This window comes from Equus przewalskii, chromosome 12 (genome assembly GCF_037783145.1).
Source record: "Equus przewalskii isolate Varuska chromosome 12, EquPr2, whole genome shotgun sequence".
NCBI classification, from domain to species: domain Eukaryota; kingdom Metazoa; phylum Chordata; class Mammalia; order Perissodactyla; family Equidae; genus Equus; species Equus przewalskii.
Genome location: NC_091842.1, coordinates 38,591,101 through 38,613,071, shown reverse-complemented (window position 1 = coordinate 38,613,071; position 21,971 = coordinate 38,591,101). Strand labels below are relative to the sequence as shown.

At 47.3% G+C, this 21,971-nt stretch overlaps 1 protein-coding gene across 9 annotated transcripts in view; it reads left to right on the top strand.

Annotated features, from left to right (window-relative positions):
• Positions 1–21,971, top strand: part of C12H16orf96 (chromosome 12 C16orf96 homolog) — a 54,670-nt gene that overhangs the window by 15,690 nt on the left and 17,009 nt on the right. For 5 of the 9 annotated variants that reach the window (XR_011524918.1, XR_011524917.1, XR_011524916.1 and 2 more), the window contains exons 3-10: positions 8,502–8,606; positions 9,785–9,865; positions 10,073–10,159; positions 10,240–11,521; positions 13,388–13,473; positions 13,852–13,962; positions 17,563–17,637; positions 18,075–18,239. Coding sequence is in view for 4 of the 9 variants with exons in the window: in XM_070568584.1 (XP_070424685.1) it covers positions 8,502–8,606; positions 9,785–9,865; positions 10,073–10,159; positions 10,240–11,521; positions 13,388–13,473; positions 13,852–13,962; positions 17,563–17,637; positions 18,075–18,239 (1,992 nt within the window). In the remaining 5 variants the exon portion in view is untranslated. The remainder of the gene's footprint in view (positions 1–8,501; positions 8,607–9,784; positions 9,866–10,072; positions 10,160–10,239; positions 11,522–13,387; positions 13,474–13,851; positions 13,963–17,562; positions 17,638–18,074; positions 18,240–21,971) is intronic. The other 4 variants (XR_011524919.1, XR_011524920.1, XM_008524752.2 and 1 more) reach the window with 2 other exon arrangements.

Genomic DNA, 21,971 nt, shown 5'->3' with positions numbered 1-21,971 from the left:
GAGTGGGCCAGACAGTCATCACTGGTGGAGGCCACAGTGGTACCCACATATCCCTCTGTGTGGTCCCTTTGGCCTGATGTGGCTCTGGATAGGGTGGAGATGGTCCATCTGGGCATAGCCATCCATCCCAGGGGTCATCATCCTCCTGTCCTTGGAGATGGCATGTCCCAGATCCTCTTTGAGCTAGTCTCTGCTCACTGGGGTGTCCAGCCGCATCTCCCTGGGAGGTGGGTCATTTCCAGGATATCTTAGGTTAGCATTCTTGTTTTTCAGGTTGAGGTAAAATTCACATAACATAAAATCAACCACGTTGAAGTGAAGAATTGGGTGGATTTAGCACACTGACTGTGTTGTGCAAGCACCACCTGTACCCAGTTCTAAACCATTTCCATCACTCCAAAAGGAAACTCTGAACTCCTCAGTCACTCCCCATGCCCTCCTCCCCCAATCCCTGGCAACCACCTATCTATGCTTGTGCTCTAAGGATTTACTAATTCTGGACATTTCGGAGAAATGGAATCATACAATATGTGGCCTTTTCTAACTGGTTTCTTTCACTTAGCATGATGTTTTCCAGGTTCATCCATGTTGTGGCATAAATCAGTACTCCATTCCCTTTTTATCGCTGAATAATATTCCATTATATGGATAGACCATATTTTGTTTATCCGTTCATATATTGATGAGCATTTGGGTTGAGACTCTTTTTAAACAAAGGCATTGGGGCCGGCCCCGTGGCCAAGTGGTTAAGTGTGTGCACTCCACTTCAGTAGCCCAGGGTTTCACTGGTTCGGATCCTGAGTGCAAACACGGCACTGCTCGTCAAGCCATGCTGAGGTGGCGTCCCACACAGCACAACCAGAAGGACCTACAACTAGAATATACAACTATGTACTGGGGGGCTTTGGGGAGAAGAGGAAGCAAAAAAAGAAAAAACAAAAATGAAGATTGGCAACAGACAATGGCTCAGGTGCCAATCTTTAAAATAATAATAATAATAATAAATAAGCAAACAAACAAAGGTGTTGTGTTATTTGAAGGATGCTGGGGTTTCTCACTGGCACTAGGGAAGAAGTGAATTGGCAGGTCTCGATAGGTTGGAAGAGTTCATGGATCTCCTCCATTCTAGAGACAGCCCTTAACCCATCTCAGCTTCCGCCTGCAAGTCTCTGTGTCTTCTGGTTATAATGTTTGGGTAGAATAGGATAGAACATCTGGGGTCAGCTGTCCACTCCTGGCCCAGTCAGCCATGGCCAAGCAGGCAGATGATGCCTAAGAATTATAGCTACTGGGGCCCACGCCAGCAGGTCTCAGAAGAGGGGCCTGGACTGGCAGGCACACCAAGACTATCAACTACAGAGGGGCTGCCGGGCTTCACATCCAGCCTGGGGGGCTGAGGAGGGTGGGAACCTTGGTACAGGTGTTTGTAGAGATGACTGAGAAAAACAGATGATGCAAACTCCTTTCCTAGAAATCGGAGACACTGAGCCACAAGAAACACAGGCCAGAGTCTGCCAGCTCGACTTTCCTGGGCTCCGTGCCCCCATCTCCGTATTTTAGGTGCCCAAGCAGTGGTCCCTGTTATTATCATTATTCAGAGATTTGAACTGAGCAGAAATATGGGGTGGATTGGGACCTCAGCAAATGAGGCACCCAGGAGCCCTGCGAGAACATGCTCAGTGTCCGTGGAAGAAACAGGGAGTCCGGTCCGGCCAAGGTGGGCTGATGCCAGGCGAGAGAGGCAAAGCGACAATGTGGATGAACCTTAAATCATCAGGCTAAATGTAAGGAGCCAGACACAAAGGACCACATACGACATGATACTGTTTATGTGAAACGTCCAGAATAAGCAAATCTGTACAGACAGAAAGTTAGATTAGTGGTTGCCAGGGGCTAGAGGGTGGGGGCAATGGGAGTGCCTGCTGGTGGGTATGCGGTTTCTTTTGGGGGTGATGAAAATGTTCTGGAACTAGATAGTGGTGATGGTTGCACAACCTTGTGAATGTACTAAATTCCACTGAATTGTTCACTTTAATATTGTTAGATGTTTTTACCACACACGAAAAAGTAGAGATTGGTAGAATCTATTTAAAAAAAACAAACAAACACAATCTAACTGTATGCTGTCTGCAAGAGTCACACTTTAGATTCAAAGACGCATGTACGTTGAAAGTAAAAGGGTGGAAAAAGATATTCCATGCCAGCAGTAACCAGAAGAGAGCTGGAGTGGCTGTACTGATATCAGACAAGATAAACTTTAAGACAGAAACTGTTACTAGAGACAAAGAAGGCTGCATGGGTGGCTGAGGGCAGGTAAGGGAGGGCCTCCGAGGCCGGAGAGGTGGACACAAGTGTCCAAGGTGTCAGCCCTTCCAGAGCAGCCTGCCCCTGACCCGCCTTGATGGATGAAGGCTTCTGGAATGCACGAGTACTTGAGTGACCTGGCCAGCTCACCAAGAGGGCTGGTGGACAGGTCTGGACCTGGCTGTGCAGCCCGCAGAGGACTGTTTGTGCACCTGGGAATGTCCCTACCGTTACAGAATGTCGCCCTGTCCTGCCTGGCCAAGGTTTCCAGGGTTACCACAGTGCCCCATTGCAGCGGGTTGCCATGGTCGCTGGTTCTGGGATATGCAAGCTGCTTAACTAAGTGTCTGCACCACCAGCCAGTCGGACTGGCAGCCCGAATGCCACCCTTTATGGGCACCTGTCAGGGGGCATGGGCCCAAAGTGGAGAAAGACAAGCCCACCGGCCCTAGCACCCACCCCAGACAGGGTGAATGGTGCCTGGGAAAGTAGGGCAAGCATGAGGGGGCTTCTCGAGAGGAGGTTTGGGAGGACGCCCAGGCGTGGCCCAAGGGCTGGTGCCCTTGGTCAGCACACCACCAGAGTTGGGGGCTCAGGCACTGCGACCGTCCTTACTAAGCAGGCGTGGGTTGCAGGGTTTCTTGCCCTCGGCACCACTGACATTTGGGCCATATAATTCTTTGTGGTGGAGACTGCCCTGTGCACTGTGGGATGTCACAGCTTTTCTGGCCTCTACCTACTAGGTGCCAGGGGTGCCCTGTAGTTATGACAACCAGAAATGTCTCCAGACACTGCCACATCCCTCGGGGGCCAGATCGCGCCACTGAGAACTGCTGGTTTAGAAAACCTGGGCTCCCCAGCTTGCTGTGCACCGCCCTGACCCGGGGTGTCCGGCGCCTGCCCGAGTTTTTCCAGAATTGCAGATTCCCAGGCCCCTCCTGCATCTCCGAGGAGGCCCTGAGCATGAAAGCTACGTTTGGAAGTCCCTGGCTGTCTTGTTGAGGCCTCACAGGAGAAGAGGAGGGACCGAGTCAGCTGTTTGTTATTAAGATAGTTCTGGCTAACCCTGTTTCCATAAATAAACTCGTGGGTCCCATTAGGGGATTGTAACCTGTTGTTGCTTTTTTGATTTCAAAACTTGCTCCTCATCTTACTCCAACCAAAAACTCCTGCTGTATGTCCCGAAATTAAAATGATTTTAAATCATAATTGGCTTTTGATAATTTCCTAACAAAGCTTGAGAGCATGGAAGACACTTTGGGGTTTTAGAGAATCAAAGCCGAAGTTTTTCTGTAAATATGTTTTTATTTCTCTTGGGTATATACCTAGAGGTGGAGCTGCTGGATCATACACCCTGTTTCAAGTTAGGGGAACGGCTAGACTGTTTTCCAAAGTGGCTACACCGTTTTACATTCCTGCCAGCAGTGCATGAGAGTTCTACTTTCTCCACATCCTCACCACCACTTCTTCTTTTCTGCCTTTTTGCCTATAGCCATCCTACTGGATGTGAAACATATCTTGATGTGGTTTTGATTTGCATTTCCCTGTGACTAATGATGATGAGCATCTTCATGTGCTTATTAGCCATCTGTATATCTTCTTTGGAGAAATGTCTGTTCAGATAACCCATTTTTAATTGGGTTATTTGTCTCTTAGTTGAGTTGTAAGAGTTCTTTCTATATTCTTGATATATGATTTGTAAATATTTTCTATCTTTCTGTGAGTTGTATTTTCACTTTATTGATGGTGTCCTTTGATACACCTAAGTTTTAAATTTTGATGAAGTCCAATTTATCTTTTTCTTTTGTAACTTTTTTTTTGCGGGGGGCGGGGAGGGAGTGTCACTTATGCTTTTGACGGTGTATCTAAGAAACCATTGCCTAACCAAGGTCAGGAAGATTTACTCCTATGTTTTCTTCTACAACATAGGGGTAAATAGTTTATAGTTTATCTCTTATATTTAGGTCTATGAATAATTTTCAGTTAATTTTTGTATATGGTGTGAGGTAGGGGTGCAGCTTCATTCTTTTGCACGTAGATACCCAGTTTTTCAGCACCGTTTGTTGAAGACTGTTCTTTCTCCCTATTGATTTGTGTTGGCACCCTCATTGAGAACCAATTGACTATAAATGTGAAGGTTTATTTTTGGACTCTCGGTTCTCTTCCATTGATCTGTCTATCTTTGCTTATGCCAGTACCACACTGTCTTGATCACTGTAGCTTTGCAGAAAGTTTTGAAATCAAGAAGTGTGAGCCTTCCAAATTTGTTGTTCTTTTTCCAGATTGTTTGGCTATTCTGAGCCTTGTGTTTCCATATGAATTTTAGGATCAGGTTGTCCATTTCTGCAGAAAAGAAACAACTGTCATTTTTATAGGTATTGAGCTGAACCTGGAGGTCGGTTTGGGAAGTAAGTCATCCAAGCCAAGAACATGCGACGCTTTCCATTTATTTATTTATTTATCAATCATCTTTATTGAGATATAACTCACATACCATACAATTCACTCCTCTAAAGGGTGTACAAGTCAATGGTTTTTGTTATATTCACAGAGTTGTACAACCAAGACCATAATCAATTTTAGAATATTTTCATCACCTTAAAAAGAAACCCTATACCCTTTAGTTATCACCACTCTACTCCCCTAATTCCCACTCCACCCCAAACCCAGCACTAAGCAATCACTCATCTACTTTCTGTCTCTATAGATTTGTCTCTTCTGGACATTTCATATAAATGGGGTCATACAATATGTCATCTTTTGTGTTTAGCTTCTTTCACTTAGCATAATGTTTCCAAGGTTCATCCTTTTAGCGTCAGTACTTCATTCCTTTTTATGGCCGAATAATATTTCATATTGGGAATATGTCATATTTTGTTTATCCATCTGTCAGTGGATTGGCATTTGGACTGTTCCCACTTTTTGGCTACTATGAGTAATGCTGCTATGAACATTTGTGAATATTTGCATGGCCCTTTTCAATTCTCTTGTGTGTATACCTAGGAGTGGACCTGCTGGGTCATTTGGTAACTCTATATTTAATCTTATGAGGAACCACCACACTGTTTCTAAAATGGCTGCACTATTTTACATTCCCACCAGCGGTGTGAAGATTCCAATTTCTCCACATCCTCAGCAACACTTACTATTGTCTGACTTTTGATTCTAACCGTCTTAGTGGGTGTGAAGTGGTATCTCATTGTGGTTTCGAGTTGCATTTCCCTGATGACTAATGACGTTGAGAGTCTTTTCATGTGCTTATTGGCTATCTTTGGAGAAATGACTGTTCAGATCTTCACTCATTTTTAATTGGGTTATTTGTCTTGTATGTTGCTGGACTCAGTTTGCTAGTATTTTGTTGAGGATTTTTGCATCCATAGTCTAGCTTTCTTGTGATGTCTTTGTCTGATTTTGGTATCAGGGTAATACTGTCTTCATAGAATGAGTTTGGAATTCTTCTATTTTTTGTAAAAGTTTGTGAAGAATTCGTATTAATTATCCTTTAAATGATTGATAGAAGTCAGTGGTGAAGCCACCTCGGCCTAGGCCTTTCTTTGCGGTATTTTTTAAAATTACTACTTCAATCTCTTCACTTGTTTTAGGTCTATTCAGATTATCTATTTCTTCTTGAGTCAATTTTGGTAGTTTATGTCTTTCTAGGAATTTGTCCATTTCATCCAACTTACTTAGTTTGTTGGCATACAATTATTCATAGTATTCCTTTATAATTCTTTTTATTTCTGGTAAGATCAATAGTAATGTTCCCTCTTTCATTTCTTTCTCTTTTTTTTTTTAAAGATTTTATTTTTTCCTTTTTCTCCCCAAAGCCCCCCAGTACATAGTTGTATATTCTTGGTTGTGGGTCCTTCTAGTTGTGGCATGTGGGACGCTGCCCCAGTGTGGCTTGATGAGCAGTGCCATGTCCGCACCCAGGATTCGAACCAACGAAACACTGGGCTGCCTGCAGCGGAGCACGCGAACTTAACCACTTGGCCACAGGGCCAGCCCCGCTCTTTCATTTCTGACTCTAGTAATTTGAGTCTTCTCTTTTTTTCTTGGTCAATCTGGCTAAACGTCTGCTGCTTTTGTTGATCTTTTCAGAGAACCAGCGGGGTTTTTTTTTTTCCCCTGAGGAAGATTTGCCATGAGCTAAGATCCATGCCAATCTTCCTCTATTTTTTAGTATGTGGGCTGCCAGCACAACACGGCTGCTAACAGAGCATTATAGGCCTGTGCCTGGAGACTGAACCCAGGCCACCAAAGCAGAATGCCCTGAACTTAACCACTAGGCTACCAGGGCTGGCACAAAGAACCAACTTTTAGTTTCGTTGACTTCCTCTATTATTTGTCTATTCTCTATTTCATTAGTTCCACTCTAATCTTTATTGTTTCGTTTTTTTCTACTTCCTTCAGATTTAGTTTGCTCTGCTTTTTCCAGTGTCTTAAGGTCAAAGATTAGGCTATTGATTTGAGATCTTTCTTTTTTGTTAATTTAGTCACTTGTAGCTAAAATTTCTCTCCAAGTGCTGCTTTAACTGTATCCCCTAAGTTTTGGTGTGTTGTGACTTTCATTTGTGATTTCTTCTTTGACCCATTGGCTATTTAGGAGGAAGTTATTTAATTTTCACTTATTTGTGAATTTTCAATAGTTTCTTGTGTTATTGATTTCTAATTTAATTCCATTGTGGCCAGAGTACACATTTTGTATGATTTCAGTCCTTTTTAAATTTATCGAGACTTGTTTTATGGCCTAGCATATGGCCTATCCTGTAGAATATTCTGTGTGTGTTTGAGAAGAATAAGTATTCCATCATTGTTGAGAAGAGTAGTCTATAGATGTCTGTTATGTCTAGTTGGTTTACAGTGTTGTTCACATCTATTTCCTTGCTGATCTTCTGTCTAGTTGTTTTATCCATTATTGAAAGTGGGGTATTGAAGTCTCCAACTGTTCTTGCTACATTGTCTATTTCTCCTTTCAATTCTGTCCGTTTTTGCTCCCTGTATTTTTGGGCTCCATTGTTAGGTGCATACAGGTTTATATGACCATAACTTCCTGATGGATTGACCCTCTTATTATAAAAGTCCCTCTGTGTCTCTAGTAACAATTTTTATCTTAAAGTCTATTTTGTCTGATAGTATAGCCACTCCAGTTCTCTTTTGTTTACTGCTTGCATGGTATATCTTTTTCTATACTTTTCTTTTCAACCTATTTGTGTATTTGAATCTCAAATATGTCTCTTGTAGATACCATGAGATTGGACCATGTTTTCTTATCCATTCTGCTGATCTCTGCCTTTTAACTGAAAGTTTAATCCATTTACATTTAATGTAACTGATAAGAAGGACTTCTGCCATTTCACTATTTGTTATTTTTGTTAGCTGAATGCCTCACTATGCACTAGGCCCTTTATACACATTAACATTTTTTATACCCTTTTTATGATTTAGAAATCTAAAACCTAGAAAGACTGAAGTAAAAGCCCCAGTCAGTGATGGAGCTGAGCTATGAGCCCAGCATTGCACCCGTCAGCTCTTGCCTGGAAGTTTCCTCACTGGTCCTCTGGCTTCCCCCTTTACCCTCCCAGGGCCAGTCTACACATGCAGCCAGAGGGACCCTTTAGAAATGTAAATCTGGGGCCGGCCCATGGCGTAGTGGTTAACTCCAGCATACTCCACTTTGACAGCCCAGGTTCACAAATTTGGATCCTGGGCATGGACCTACACCACTCATCAAGCCACACTGTGACAGCAACCCATGTACAAAATAGAGGAAGATTGGGACAGATGTTAGCTCGGGAATCTTCCTCAAGCAAAAAGAAAAAAAGAGGAAGATTGGCAACAGATGTCAGCTCAGAGTGAATCTTCCTCACCAAAAAAAAGTAAATCCAATCATAATTTCCTTGCTGGTCATCCAGTGGCTCCCACCAAAGGGCATAAGATGCCTCATGATGAGTGACTCCTGTTACTGAATACGTTCAAACAGAGGGTTGCCTCCTACCGACTCTCACCAGCTGAGAGCTCAGAGCACTGTTGACTTTAGTGTCACTTGCTGCCTCTGAGTATGTTCCAGCCTAGGCCTCGGGAGAGCCAAGAGGACTTTTTGAACCAGGGCTGTGACCAGAGAGCTTCTGCACTTTCTTGTCTTCTCTCCCAGCCACACCCAACTTCCTGTTTTCCCCTTCTCTCCCCTTCTTTAGTCCATGAAGATCCTGCAGGATTTGCTCACCGACATTTGTGCGCTTAAGGTCACCACTGAAACCCTCAGGAAGGATGTGGACAGGCTGAAGGACTTGTTTGAAACGGTAGATCCTCCCTCGCATCCTCCAGGATGGCCATGGGGCTCGGAACTCTGGTGGTTGGGGTGACAGGGTAAATCTAGGAAGCCTGATCTTAGTCAAAGAACACAGCCATGAGGGCAAGAGAAGGAGGCTGACATGGCCTAGCCACCAGGTCCCTCCCACTGAACTCTCCGAGGTTTCCACCGTGCTCCTCACCATGCTGTTAGGACATCATTTGTAAGTGACAGAAACCTAGTTCATCCTGGCTTAGGCAAATTAAGAGAATTTGTTGTCTCGTTTACTAAAAAATCCAGGGATGTCTTCAGGTACAGCCAGATCTAGGTGCTCATACCACACCAACCTCTCCCTCTCAGTAATACTTTCCTCTGAGTTGGCTTCATTCTCAAGCAGGTACTCCCCAAGTCTTGGCAACTCTAGGCTTACATTTCGTCAACATAACAGAAAGAGAACACCTCTTCCTCTTCTAGAAAGCTCTGTCCACACTGAAAAGTGGAATAAACTTACCACAGGCATACATTCTAGCTCCCTCTTTAGCCACAAGGGCATCAACCTGGGCATATTCTAACTCCTTACCGTGATGTGGAAGGACATGCAATTCCTGAAGTGTGAGGTCGCAGCTTGTGAGTCAGAGCTGGACTCAGAAGCCAGGTCTCCACAGCCCCAGGCTGCTGTTGTGGTTGAGGTCTTACAACTCACACTCAAATGACATAATCTAATGTATCGTCCCCGAGGCACAGATGAGTGTACACATTTGATTGTCATGGCAACTGTGAGAACTTCAGTCTTCGGCTGGGTAGTTCCCACCTGAGCAGAGAGGGCACTGTCAGGAAGCTATGTCACAAAATGCTAAAAAGGACCATTGGGCGAATCTGTTTGAGAAACACTGCCTCCTCAGCTCACCTCTTGGAGATTCTTTACGTATTTTGCCCACTGAATTCTCTGAGAAGTCTTGCAGTACAGAAACCATTGAACGCTTTGTAAGCGCAGCATTTCCCAAACTTATTTGCCCAGGAAACCCTTTTCCATCCCTTTCCCACTCACTGGGAAACCCTTGCTTGGGAATCTGTTCTTCCTTCCCCATGTCTTAGCCACCCAGAGCTAAGTCCTAGTATTCAAGCTGTGGGAGAAGCAGGGCCAGGACCACCTGCACCCCTGGCTCAGGGGCTCGGCTCATTTGACAGGTACAGCTAGAAAGGATGGATACTCTCTTTGAAGATTTGAAAGGGCAGAACCGGAAGATGAGTGCGCTGCAGCGGGAAGTGGTAAGGGCCTCAGCCCCGTCGTCCCTCCCCAGTCCCCTGATCTCCAGGCCCAGGGCTGCAGGGGAGGAGGGGGGAGGAGGAGGAAGCAATCTGGAAAGGCCCATTTATCTGCAAGAGTGGAAGGCAGCATGGACAAGGGAGCCACCCAAGGGCATCACACCCTCTAGGTTCACACCCCTCATTCCCAACCTCCTCCCCACCCCCCAGATTTCTCTGCAGAACAAGATGGCCACCCTCCCCAAAGCCGAGGACTTGGTGCTCTGGAGCAGCCTCCATGAGGCCATGTTCACCCCGGTGAGTGAAGGAGGAAGAGCAGGGGCCACAGCGGAGGGTCGGGGAAGCTGCCACGGCCAGCCCAGGCCTCTTTTCCACAGGAGACTTTTCCACAGGGACCTGCTGCCCCACAGCTGGGGGATTCTGAGCTGTGGCAGATCACGGAGCAGCTCCCAGAGACTGTCCTTCCCCAGACCACTGCGGACCACGATGCTGTCGATCACACCCAAGTCTCAGAGGCCATCCATCACCCCCACTTGTTGGAGGCCGCCTGGCATGATGAGGTCCCAGAGCCACTGCAGGAGGAGGCGTCTCCCCAAGCAGTTCTACCTCCTGGGGACCAGGGGCTGGGTGAGCCTCAGGTGCTCGAGCCCGTGCCTGCACCTGCGCCTGAACCTGAGCCTGAGCCGACTCTGGGGCCAGAGCCGGAGCCCGAGCCCGAGCCCGTGTCTGTGCCGGGGCTGGAGCCCACATCTGCACTGGAGCCCAGTCTGACTCCTGGGTTCACACCTGGGCCCCCCAGACCTGAGCCTGCCCTCAGCCCTCAGCCCACACCCCCAGGATTCTGGCCTATGCCGCCAGGAGGCTGGCCTCCTGCCACAGGCTGGCCCAGGGCTAGCACTTGGCCTTCCTGGGGCTTAGGCTACCCCAAGCCTGGCCCAGGCCCATCAGGCCCTCTGCCTGGACAGGTCCGGGGCTTCAGGGCCCCGGCACCTGCTCCAGAGCTCAGCTTGGCTTGGCCTCGTCCACTGTGGTCCCAGTCTCGCCGGGCAGAGATGCGCCAGCTCCCGACTGTTTCAGAAAATGAGGAAGAATATTACTCCCGCTCCATGAAAGTCCCTCAGGACAGGGCTCCCAGGGGTGAGACCCCCAAGGAAGCACTCTCTAAGAGTCCCCAGTCTGTCCTTCAACGGCTGAAAACCAGCACTTCCCGCGCAGCATCTGCTGCTGCCTCCTATGCAGCTGCCACCACCGCAGCCGCCAGGGCGGCCGAGGCCGCCGCCAACTTGGTCAAGGATGCCCCTGCCACTAAATTGGCCACTGTGGCAATGACTGTGGCCGCCTCTGGGCCCTTAGGAATCTTTGCAGATGTCCTGGGTGCGGGATCTTCCCGTGGGGCCACAGGCTCTGTGGCCTTCAGCGAGGACAGCGAGATGGAAGACTTGCAGGAGATAGACTACAAGGACTTGCCCCCTCTCCCTCCCGATGCGACCCTGTCCCAGGCCATGCTGGCTGCCAAACAGGCTGTGAGCCCTGAAGATAAGAAGAAGGCCGTCAGGTATTCCATGAGCCACATAGCCCAGATGCCCTTTAGACACGACTCCCTGAAAGAAGAGTTTGCCCAGCTGTCATCCAACCTGCAGCAGCAGCTGAGTCATCTAGGTAGGCCTGACTTGGCTCTGGGAAGGGCGGCAAGGGCTCAGGCCCTCCGCGTGACCTCCTTTCCTTCACTGAGCTCCCCCAACAAAATCTACTAGTCTATTCTTTTACAATGAACGTACAGTGAGGTCTTATCTTGAGGGGAGAGGGGTGGTTAGAGTCTAAAGTTGGCACTTAAGGAGAAAAGTCGTGTGTCAAAATTACTCTTGAAAATTCCCTTTCAATAGCCCATAAAACACAGTGCTACTGTACAGGGTCGTAGCAAGTCCAGATCAGCCACAGTGGTCAGCGGTATTAAACAGACCCCAGGTGAAGTGGTCACTTTGGGATTAGGAACTTCTTCCAGGCAAACTATGTATCCTTAAACACTACAGTCACGTTCTGGGCGGCAGTGGCACCTGTAGATTTATCTTCCCATTTTGTATCCATGTTGGGTCTACATTCACTGCAGGGAGTGGAAGGCGAATGGCCTACTTTAGTGGTCCCCAACCTTGAGCTCACCTCAGCATCCCTGGGGGGCTCGGTAATGCACAGACTGCTGGGCCTCACCCCCGGAGTCCCTGACTCGGGTGATCTGAGTGGGGCCCAAGAATTTGCACTTCTAACCCTTTCTGGGTGATGCTGCTGATTCTGATACAGCTGACCCGGGGAACCAACTTTGAGACCCACTGCTCCACTCTTTTTGAATCACTGTCTTGCTTTTTTGCTCTCTGCCAAGTACAATAGTTGAATTAACCTAAGTCAAATCCCAATCGGCAGTGCCCTTCCACAAATCTTGAAAAGGAAAAGTAGAACTTCACGTAGCTAAAAAGAGCCATGTTGATATCAGTGAGTACTGGCACACAGCTAAGATGAGGATAGTAATACATTTAAATTTGAAACATAAAGCCACAATAGCCCAAATTCTACTTCTGACCAGCTGCCATTTTTGTTAAGACAACTGAAGACAGATTGTAAACATATCTTGGCTGTGATTTTTTATACCCTCCTCGCTGTGTCCTGTACGTCACTTTTTGGCCTCTTGTCCAGAACTTGATCTAGGATACGTTTTTTTTATCCCGTCTCCTTTTTGGTTAAATCCCCTTTCTGTCTTGTGGTGGGATAGATAACACATTTCACATACTCTCGTAAATAAGGCAATTCATAGTTTTGCTCAAGGCCATTTCTGGAGGGAAGGAAATCCCAGAGAGTTTTCCCACGGCCTGCACTAATATGGTAACCGCCAGGCTGTTGAACACTTGAAACGAGGCGAGTTCAAGTTCAGATGTGCTCTCAGTGCGAGGTGCAACTGGATATTGAGGACTTAGTACAAAAACAAGAATGTAAATATCTTGGGGCTGGCCCAGTGGCGCAGTGGTTAAGTTCGCACGTTCCACTTCGGCGGCCCGGGGTTTGCCGGTTCGGATCCCGGGTGCAGACGTGGCACCGCTTGGCGAGCCATGCTGTGGCAGTCGTCCCACATATAAAGTGGAGGAAGATGGGCACAGATGTTAGCTCAGGGCCAGTCTTCCTCAGCAAAAAGAGGAGGATTGGCAGCAGATGTTAGCTCAGAGCTAATCTTCCTCAAAAAAAAAAAAGAATGTAAATATCTCATTCATAATTTTTTTGATCACATATTAAGATGATACTATTTTGGATATATTGGGCTAAATAAAATATTTTATTTACATGAATTTCACCTGCTTCTTTTTAGATTTTTTAAAATGTGGCTATTTGAAAATTGTAAATGACCTCAAAGGCCCCCCAGCTCACAGCCTCTCTACTGGAGAGCACCGCCTTAGAGAGCTGCTAACAGAAGCAGGTGGAGCTCTGGCCAAAGCATCTTCCCCCATCCCTGCCCCCAACAGCCACCTCCCCCTTTGCTTTCAGCTAGTGTGGGCCACTCTTCCAAGCTTGGGATGACAGTGGACATGTTGGAAGAAAAGATTGACAACCTCCACAAATCCAGGATGAAGGTCAGTGTCCTGGGCAGGGAGCTTCTGAGAAGATGATGGCTTGAGGCGAGCTAATGGCAGATTCCATGCCCTGGAACCGGAGCGAGTTCCTGCCCTCCCCAGCACAGCGTTTGTCCTGTAGCTGAACGGAGGCCTGGGGGAGTGAGGGGCTGAGAAGGCAGCTGCAGCCCTGTGGAGGAGGATCTTCTCCAGCTGGTGGAGGGGTCCCGGCGGAAGGGAGTAGGGGGTGCAGCTGCCTGGTTCCCCCTCACGAGCATCTTAGGTGGCTTTGAGATGGCAGGTTAGAGACACGCTGCTTTAATACACTCTTTAGGCTCCTTCTTGGCCGTGGCAGCCTCAGAAGCAACGGCCTTAGAGGTCTGTGTCTCCCTCTTTTAGGAGGAGGAACTCGGGAGAGTTTGGGGCCACCAAATAGAGACGATGAAGGATCACCACATCACGCTGGACAAGGCAATAGAGAAGCTGCAGATTCGCCTGGATGAGTTAAAGGTTCAGAGGTCTGGGTGGGCCCAGGATGGGCGGCCGAGGGGAGGATTCCTCATCCGGACATTTGGACTCTCCCCAAAGGCTTCACAGATGCACCGAAGGCAGGGGACCAAGGAACACGTCCCCGTGCATGAATTACACTTCAATTAAAAACAAACAAATCTTGCCCCCCCACCCCCACCCCCACATATCAACAGACGAGCTTGGATGGCGTCCATCTTGTTGACCGCTGGGTCTGCCTCCTCTAGGAGGGTGCCTGGCCTAGAACGAAGGCCCGAAATGTGCTGAATGAAGCAATGAATGAATAAGAGATTTTCTTGCGCCAACTATTACATTAATAACATCTGCCCTAAACCAGCTGGTTTCTGAGTTCTCAGCACTGCAGGGCCTTCTGGGAAGAGCGGAACTGCCGACATGAGAGATGTGAAGATGGATACTGAGCACCTACCAGGGGCTCACCCAACCAGCCGCCACCTCCCCGAGGGGCCTGAAGGGGCCCGCCTCGCTCTGCTGGCCTGATGACCGTGGGCTGATGGGTCCTCAGGACTAATCCAGTCTGTGCCTTGTCCTAGAGCTGTTCCTGACCTTTCGAGAAGGAATCAAGGTCATTCTCAGTAGGAGGAGCTGACCTTCCCCCAGAGCATAAAGAGACAAAATCCCAAACAGAATTTGGTGGGAGGTGGTTTCCATGGAGGCTCGTGAATCCAAGTCAGCGGGCTGTTGGTGGGATGGCTAGGATGTGAGGGGCAAAAGAGGAGGGCGCGTCTCCCTCTTCCAAGATGGTCAGGCAGAGTAATCAGGCTGGGACACACACAGGGCAACCAGGACGTGAAAAAAGCTCCTGAATCTCCATTCCCTGCCCAAGTGGGGGTGGAAGGGGGGCTCCCGGGCCGTGTGTGGGCGGACGGTGCAGGTCACAGCTCAGACCTTTGTGAGCACCGGGATCAGGAGTCGGCTCCTGGACCCTGCGCCCTGGGTCTGTCACCACTCTTTGGAGAGGTCTGGTCACCATGTCCTAGGGACATATGGGGCCCTTCCTCGAAGGAGACTGGAGCCAGTTCGTTCGGCATGTCTGACGTGTGCCCAGCACCATGCCCCACCCTGCACTGGGGAGGAGGGGTCACAGTATCTGCCTCTAGGTCGCCGTCGCTGGTTGAGAGAAACTCAAGAGGACGAGGCCGACCAAACAGTGCAGGCAGAGCAAGTCAGCCTTTGTCCCGACTGCCCTCCCCCTCCTCGTGCCGACATGAGTTAGTTGCTTATGAAAGTTCACCCTGGAAGGACCTGGAACGGGGCTTGGTATACGACACGTTTCATTAAGTGTTTCTTAAATGAATGTACTGCAAGAGATCAGCAACCCCATCAAGGTTCCCTATAGAGAAATGAGGGAGTGCAGCCATGTCTGCCACAACATCTGGAATAGAGAAGAAAGCCCGCTCTACTGCTTTACCTGGGTGAGCAAAGGTTATAAACGTACCAGGTGGTGCAAGAAGTCCTCGTTCCTTCACTGAGTCATTCGGCCAGTGTTACTGAGCCTCCACCGTGCACCAGGCACCCTTCCAGGGCCTCGTGATACGGTGGTCAACAAGATGGACACCATCCAGGCCCTTCTGTGCTGGGGGCGTGGTGATTTTTGTTGGTTTTTAGTCAAAGTATAATATTTATGCACAGTAAAATGCCCAAATCTTACATATAAGAGCTCAATTAATTTTTGCCTGTTTGTACCCCCACCTCACCACCACCCAGTCAAGATGGAAGCGTTTCTCTCCCCTTAGAGGGCTTCCCACCAAGGACACCCCAGGCAAGTAAGCGCGGACAGAGCTCTTCCCAACTGACTCCATGGGAAACATCATCTGCCCTTTGCAAGTGGGCAAGTCGTCTTTTTTTTTCTTTTTTTCCTAGTTTATCCACTTTCATTTTTAACTCACTGAAATTATCTTTATCAGAATCAATTATTTTTATGCAAATGACTTGATTTTTTTTATCCACATCATACTGTACTGACTGCCGCGGTCTTTTATAAGCCTGAGGCTGCATTCCAAAACCGTTCTTGGAACAAATTATTATAGTCAGAGCTCTGGCTGGTGCAGAAGACTGATAAGATAGCTAATGTGTATTGAATGCTAACTCTCTGCCAGGACGTTATAGATTCCATTCCCAGGCTTCTCAACATCTTTGGGAAAGGCATGGGATTGATGCCATTTCAAAGAGGAGGAAACAGATTCAGGCAAAGAAACCAGCTGAGTTTACCCCGCTGGGAGGCGGCCTGGTGTTGTGGCTCAGAGCACTGGCTTTGGGTTAGATAGGCCTGCTTTTGAATCCTGATTCTGCCACTTATTGGGTGTATCAGTTTCCTGTGGCTGCTGTAACAATTGACCACAAACGTTTGGCTTAGAACAGTAGACATGTATTCTCTCGCAGGATGCATCGTTCCAGTCTCTGCCTCTCTTGTCACGTGGCCTCTTCTCTGTGTGTGTGTCTGTGTCTTCACAGGACCTCTTTATAAGGCCACCAGTTATTAGATTTAAGGCCTGCCCTAATCCAGTATGACCTCATCTTAACGTAACTAATTACATCGGCAAAGACCCTATTTCCAAATAAGGACATATGTACAGGTTCTGGGAGGGCATGAATTTAATTAGAATTAGATTCAACTCCAAATAACAGACTTAAACAAGGTATGAGTGTATTTCCCTTTCATATTCAAGAGACCAGGAATGGTTGGTCCAGAGCTGATGTAGAACTCCATGGTGTGTGACTTCCATTCACAAGGTCACCTCAAGGTCCAGGATGGCTGCTGGTGCTCCAGTCATTAACTCTGCATTCAAACCAGCAGCCAAGAGGACACCTACCCACTTCTGTTCATGCTCCAGTGGTCACCGAGCTATGAGAGAAGCTGTGAAATGTAGTCATGATTCTGGGTGGCCAGATGCCAGCTAGAAGCTGGGGGTCCTGTTCCCAAGGGTGAGAGAGAGACCAGATATGAAGGGAGGAGTAGAAGCCTGTTTCCAGCTTTGGAGGAAAAGTGACCCCACCTTCTTGGGACATGGCCTAGTGATTGTGAGGCTCTTGCAGAGCGGGTTAGCTGCTGCTGCTGCTGTCATAGGGAGGGTCCAGTGAGTGGAGGGAAGGCACAATTAATGGAAGGAGTTGGATCTTCGTGAAGTTATGGGGATGGGAAATAGGGTTTTCCCCCAACACAGGGGCACAGTGTGTGTGGCATATAAGTACTTGATTGGTGAATAGACTGCATTTCTTACTGGGACCCCAATACAGATCCGAAGAGATGAACTTGCCTTAAGCATCCAGGGAGCCAAAGTGTCAGCATTGGTTTGTGCTTTCCTTCCTCAGGGCTGCCCGCCTGTGCAGTCCATTTCCTATGATGCCAGCTCCAAGGGGACAGCTTGTCCCGAGTCCCATATTCCTCCTCTTCTGATCTGGGCACCTGGGGCCCTAGAACCCAAGCCTTCCAATGTGCCCACCCTACCTGCTGTCCACTTTGCCCCATTGTCCCTTCCTAGCACTCCACAGGGGTGGACATGGGAGGTAGATGTCCTCAGGGCTTCCAAGGATGGCTGACATGCCCTTTGCTTCTGTTCTTAGATTATCCAGGCTCAAATAAAAAACCTAGAAATGCAAAAGGCAGACAAAAGTGTGATGGAGCAGGAGTTGAAAGAGGTGAGTGAGCAGAGAGTCCTTCCCCACCCTGGCTTCCTGCCCTGAGCACCAGCTCTCCAACCCAGGGAAATGGGATCATCCAGCCAAGACAAAACCAGGCAGAGAGACCTCCAGAGTTTCCTTCCACCTTCATTATATAGAAAGACTGGGGAAGCTTCTCCAAAGTTGTTTCGTCAGCTCCTGTTTTCAGTGACTCAGGATTAGTGACAATTTGTTGTGTAAACTTAAACATCATGCGCTAACTTCTCCATCACAGGAAAACCTTGGCTTAGGTCCGATGGTTGTGTTGGAGCCAACATAGACCCCAAGGTTGAATTTAAGCCAAGGCTAGATGTCCAGGGTCCCAAACTAGAAAAAATGGACCAAAGTGATCTCCCCCAGCTTTCTCCTGCTCCCACCCCAGCAGCCTTGCCTCCCTGAGTCCCCTCTCTTTCTAGAAAGCTGAAAAGAGTGCCCTGGCAGGCAAGGCAAGCCGGATTGACCTGGAGACGATGGTGCTGGAGCTGAATGAGATGATTCAAGGCATGTTACTCAGGATTGTGACCCACGAGGATGACTGGAAGAAGGTTTTAGAGCAGCTGAGTAAGGACCTGAGCACCAAAGTGAGTACCTTGTATTATTTAATTTTGCATAACAAATTACCCCAAAATTTAGCAGCTTAAAACCGTTTCTGAGGGTCAAGAATTTGGGAGCAGTTTAGCAGGGTGGCTCAGGGTCTCCCATGAGGTCACAGTCAAAGTGTCATCTGGGGCTGCAGTCATCTGAAGGCTTGACTGGGGCTGGAGGATCCACTTCCAAGATGGCGCCCTCATATGACTGTTGGCAAGACTCCTCACTTTCTCATCACATGGACTCCTCTTTAGGGCTGCTCCAGTGGCTTCGCAACATGGCAACTGACTTCCCCCAAAGCGAGTGATCCGAGAGAGCAAGACAGAAGCTGCAATGGCTTCTATGACTTAGCCACAGAAGTCACACCCCATTATTTCTGTAATATCTTCTGTAATGACCTGCTTACGCAAGTCAGCCCTATTCAGTGTGAGAGGGGCCTACACAAGTGTGTGAATACCAAGAGGTGTAGTTAGGGAGCATCTTGGAAGCTGACCACCATAACTCTCCTTTCTGGGCAAGCTAAGGAACATAGTGGGGTAGGAGTGGGGTCAGCTGGTCATTCATTTATTCATTCGTCATTTACTAACCGCCTGTGATGAGCCAGACCCTGGGGATATGTTGATAAGGAGTCATAGCCCCTGCCTCAATTTGTACCGTCCAGCAGACAGACAGGAACAGTCAGATCAACAATTACAGTGCTGTGTGGTTCCTGTGGCTAGGGTGGCTGGGATGGCCACAAGAGCTTGGGTTTACAATCAGACAGCTCTGGGTTTGAGCCCAGCTCCACCATGAGCAGCAGCATGCCCCGAGTTAGATAACCTCTCCGAGCCTCAGTTTTGTTTTCCGTGAAACAAGGATTTATTCATTCATCAGCTGAGCACTGGGCACCTCCGATGCTGGTCACTGGGGATGTAATGATGAGCAAAACAGATAGGGGACGTGTTTCTCCTGGGGACAGATCAGTCGTGAAAACCGCACAAGTCAATGTAAAATCACAGCTATCTACAGAACAACTGATCTGTTTTTCTTCAATAATTCAGTGAAAAAAAGTGGGAACAGAGAGATGGTTCCAGATTCAAAGGGTCTCAAGAGATGGAACAACCAAATGCAACACATCAGGAGATTTTACTTGTATGCTGGTTCAATTGCACCAACTCTAAAAATGGGTTGAATTAGATCAAAGTCAGGAATCAGTGTTCATTGTGTTAGATGTGATAACGGTGTTGTGGTCATGTAAGAAGATGTCCTCCTAATTACTAAAATATTTATGAGTGAAATGTCATGATTTCTGCAACTTTAGAAAAAATACTCCATCAAAAAATATGGCAGGGGCTGGCCTGGTGGTGCAGCGGTTAAGTTTGCACGTTCCGCTTTGGCAGCCTGGGGTCCACTGGTTCGCATCCTGGGTGCGGACATGGCACCGCTTGGCAAGCCATGCTGTGGCAGGCCTCCCACATATAAAGTAGAGGAAGATGGGCACGGAGGTTCGCTCAGGGCCAGTCTTCCTCAGCAAAAAGAGGAGGATTGGCAGCAGATGTTAGCTCAGGGCTAATCTTCCTCAAAAAAAAAAATGTGTATGGCAGATATGGCAACATGTTACTAATAACTAAATTTCGATGGTGAATATATGAGGTTAATGATTCTAGTTTTCACTTCTCTATGTGTTTGAATTTTCTCCTAATAGAAGTTTTTAAAATTATTGTTGTTGTTTTAAGTGATCCTTACTCATTGCTTGTCTTTTCTCTCTATATTTTTAATTGTGGTAAAATTCATACAACATAAAATTAACCATTAACCCTTTTAAAGTGACTAATTCCATGGCATTTAGTACATTCACACTGTTGTGCAAGCACCACCGCTATCTAGTCCTAAGACATTTCCATCACCCCAAAAGGAAACCCTGTACCCATTAAGCACTCACTCTCCATTCTTCCCTCCCACGCAGCCCCTGGAAACCACTAGTCTACCTTCTGTCTCTATGGATCTGCCTCTGCTGGACGTTTCACATGAAAGAATCATACAGTGTGTGACCTTTTGTAACTAGCTTCTTGCAGTTATCATAATGTTTTGAAAGTTCATCCATGTTGTAGCACGAATCAGTGCTTCATCCTTTTTATGGCTGAAGAATATTCCATCAAATGGGTAGACCATGTTTTGCTTGTTCGTTCATCTGTTGATGGACACTTGGGTTGTTTCCACCTTTGACTGTTGTGAATAGTGCTGCTAGGAACATTCATGTACGAGTTTTTGTTTGGACACCTGTTTTCGGTTCTTTTTTTTTTAAAGTTCACAGTAATTTATTAATTTTTTTAAAGATTTTATTTTTCCTTTTTCTCCCCAAAGCCCCCTGGTACATAGTTGTGGGTCCTTCTAGTTGTGGCATGTGGGACGCCACCTCAGCGTGGCCTGATGAGCGGTACCACGTCTGCGCCCAGGATCTGAACCAGTGAAACCCTGGGCCGCCGAAGTGGAGCGCGCAAACTTAACCACTCGGCCCCGGGGCCCGCCCCTGTTTTCAGTTCTTTTGGGTAGATACCCAGGAATGGAATTACTGAGTCGTATGGTAACTCTATGTTTAACTTTTTGTAGGGGGGACATCTGCAATTAACTCTCAAATGGTTCAGAAAACAAATACACATATGTATATGTAGATAAAGAAAACATGACAAAATGTTAAAAATTGGTGAATTTAAGTGGATTTATGAGTGCCCTTTAGACTATTTTGGCAACTTTTCTGTAGATTTAAAAGTTTTTGAAATGGAAAGTTGGGGAAAAGAATCTTCTTGGGATGCCGTGTGCTTCCTGTAGCATTGGGTCAGCAGATGGTCATGCTGGTGGGTGGTTCCTTCAACGTTGAAGCACAGACTCATCAGGGCCCCAGGGGTGCTAGCCCAATACCGCCAGCATAAAGGATATTCTCCCCTCATAAGCAGCAAGTAATTTGGGGGTGACTTTTTGCCGTCCCGGGAATGTCCACTGCCTCACTAGCCATTCTCCTAGCAGTTTTCTCATAAATTGAGGATTGTTGCCTGAACCAGTTATTTCATTAAGGGTTACAAGATGGCAATTTTTCTAATTCTAGCATTGCTGCTACACTTATCAGCTTGAAATTTGTAAAGAAGAGGTTTCCCTCATTGACTTCAGCTGATTATCCTGAAATAAGGTTCCTGCAGGAAAGATAGGAACAATAATGAATTATTTCCTTTAACGACTAGTTTTCAGGGTAAAATATTGGTGCAATAGCCACTTCCAATACAAGGTGGCAAATGAGGGTTTCTATTTTTATTTTTTAATTTCTTTTTCATGAGTGTCATATGAATCGTGGATTTCTATATATTGTTTGTTCATTCAATTAAGTTACTGTTTCTCTTGTCGCTCACATGGTCTTATCTTTGGCCTGTGAACGGGCTTCTGAGCCCTTTGACTAGACCCTCTGTCTCAGAGAGCTGTCTTGTTTCCTTAAATGATAAGATGTTCCAGGCTCATCTTTTTTTTTTTTTTTTTTTTCCCTGAGGAAGATTCACCCTGAACTAACATCGTCCCAGTCTTCCTCTATTTTGCATGTGGGTCACTGCCACAACATGACTGACAGTGGTAGGTCCACGCCCAGGATCCAAACTCATGAACTCAGGCTGCTGAAGTGGAGTGTGCAGAACTCAACCATTAGGCCATGGGGTCAGCCCCAGGCTCATCTTTAACATTCCCTTCCTCAGACCTGCATCAGC